We start from the raw sequence: 1,168 nt of genomic DNA on the forward strand, positions 1-1,168 counted from the left end.
CCTCGTAAATGATGTTTCATCAGCTTTAGTGGAACCTGTGCATCTTTCCTTCAACACATTCCCTAGAATTTTCTCAACAAACCAATCAGAATTTCTAATTATCAAGATTTTATAGTATACATTTTTCTTTTTTACATGTCCTCTGAAGCAATTTTCATCTTGTCCTGATCCTACTGTTTCTTCTTTTTCAATCCAAATGTTTCTCTCCTTTGAGATCCCAGCTTCCTTTTTAAAGCTTTCTGTTGATGGTTTTTTATTCGGTTTCCCATTTCATCCTGCGTGAATATTATTGATTTTTATTAGCTTAATGGGTCACCCAGGACATGCTTTATACCTCTCAAGATAACATCGAGTGAACCAGACATGAACATTGATCGAGGAGAAGAGAAGAAAACAGACCCTAAATCACAAGAAGAAACAGGCAACATATTCTATTGATTAACTCACCATTTAAAACTTCAGAAGAAGCTTGAAACAAACACTTGCATAAACATTATCATACTAACAGTGACACAAGATTTTGAGCTACTATCATAATTAAGAACACACACAGAGTCACAGACAGGCACCCAATTCTCACAGTGGCTGTATAATCTCACTCAACCAGAGATTTTAATAGCCTTGACATCAGGTTTCTTAACTTCCTCCTTCGGCACAGTCACTGTAAGCACCCCATTCTCCATAGAAGCCCTGACCTGATCCACCTTAGCATTCTCAGGCAGTCTGAACCTCCTCAAGAACTTGCCGCTGCTACGCTCGACACGATGCCAGGTGTCATTCTTGTCCTCCCTCTCCACGTTCCTCTCCCCGCTGATCTGAAGCACTCTGTCATCCTCAATCTCCACCTTCACCTCCTCCTTCTTAAGACCGGGAAGATCGGCCTTAAAGACATGGGCTTCTGGGGTCTCTTTCCAATCGATGCGCGTGTTGACAAAGGCTGAATTGTCATGAGAGACAAGTGAGGATGAAGGGAAAGGGAAGTCCTTGAAGGGATCCCAGGTGAATGGATCAAAGATGGTGCCTCGTCTGTTGTCGAAGAAGCTTGGGATCATTGCCATCTTTTACAGGGTTGTATACGAGAAGCTGCGTCGCTCGCTTAGTTTGATAGCTTATCAAGAAAATGCTTTGACTTGAACTTGCTTGTCGTTCTCTATGGAGAGTTGCGAGG

At 42.1% G+C, this 1,168-nt stretch overlaps 1 protein-coding gene across 1 annotated transcript; it reads right to left on the minus strand.

Moving 5' to 3' along the window:
• Positions 1-405: 405 nt before the first annotated feature.
• Positions 406-1,168, minus strand: LOC118056483 (17.3 kDa class I heat shock protein). The gene has a single exon (XM_035068705.2). The coding sequence runs from the start codon at positions 1,056-1,058 to the stop codon at positions 600-602; it is 459 nt and encodes a 152-aa protein (XP_034924596.1). The 5' UTR covers positions 1,059-1,168; the 3' UTR covers positions 406-599.

The sequence above is a fragment of the Populus alba genome, chromosome 19 (assembly GCF_005239225.2).
Source record: "Populus alba chromosome 19, ASM523922v2, whole genome shotgun sequence".
NCBI classification, from domain to species: Eukaryota; Viridiplantae; Streptophyta; class Magnoliopsida; order Malpighiales; family Salicaceae; genus Populus; species Populus alba.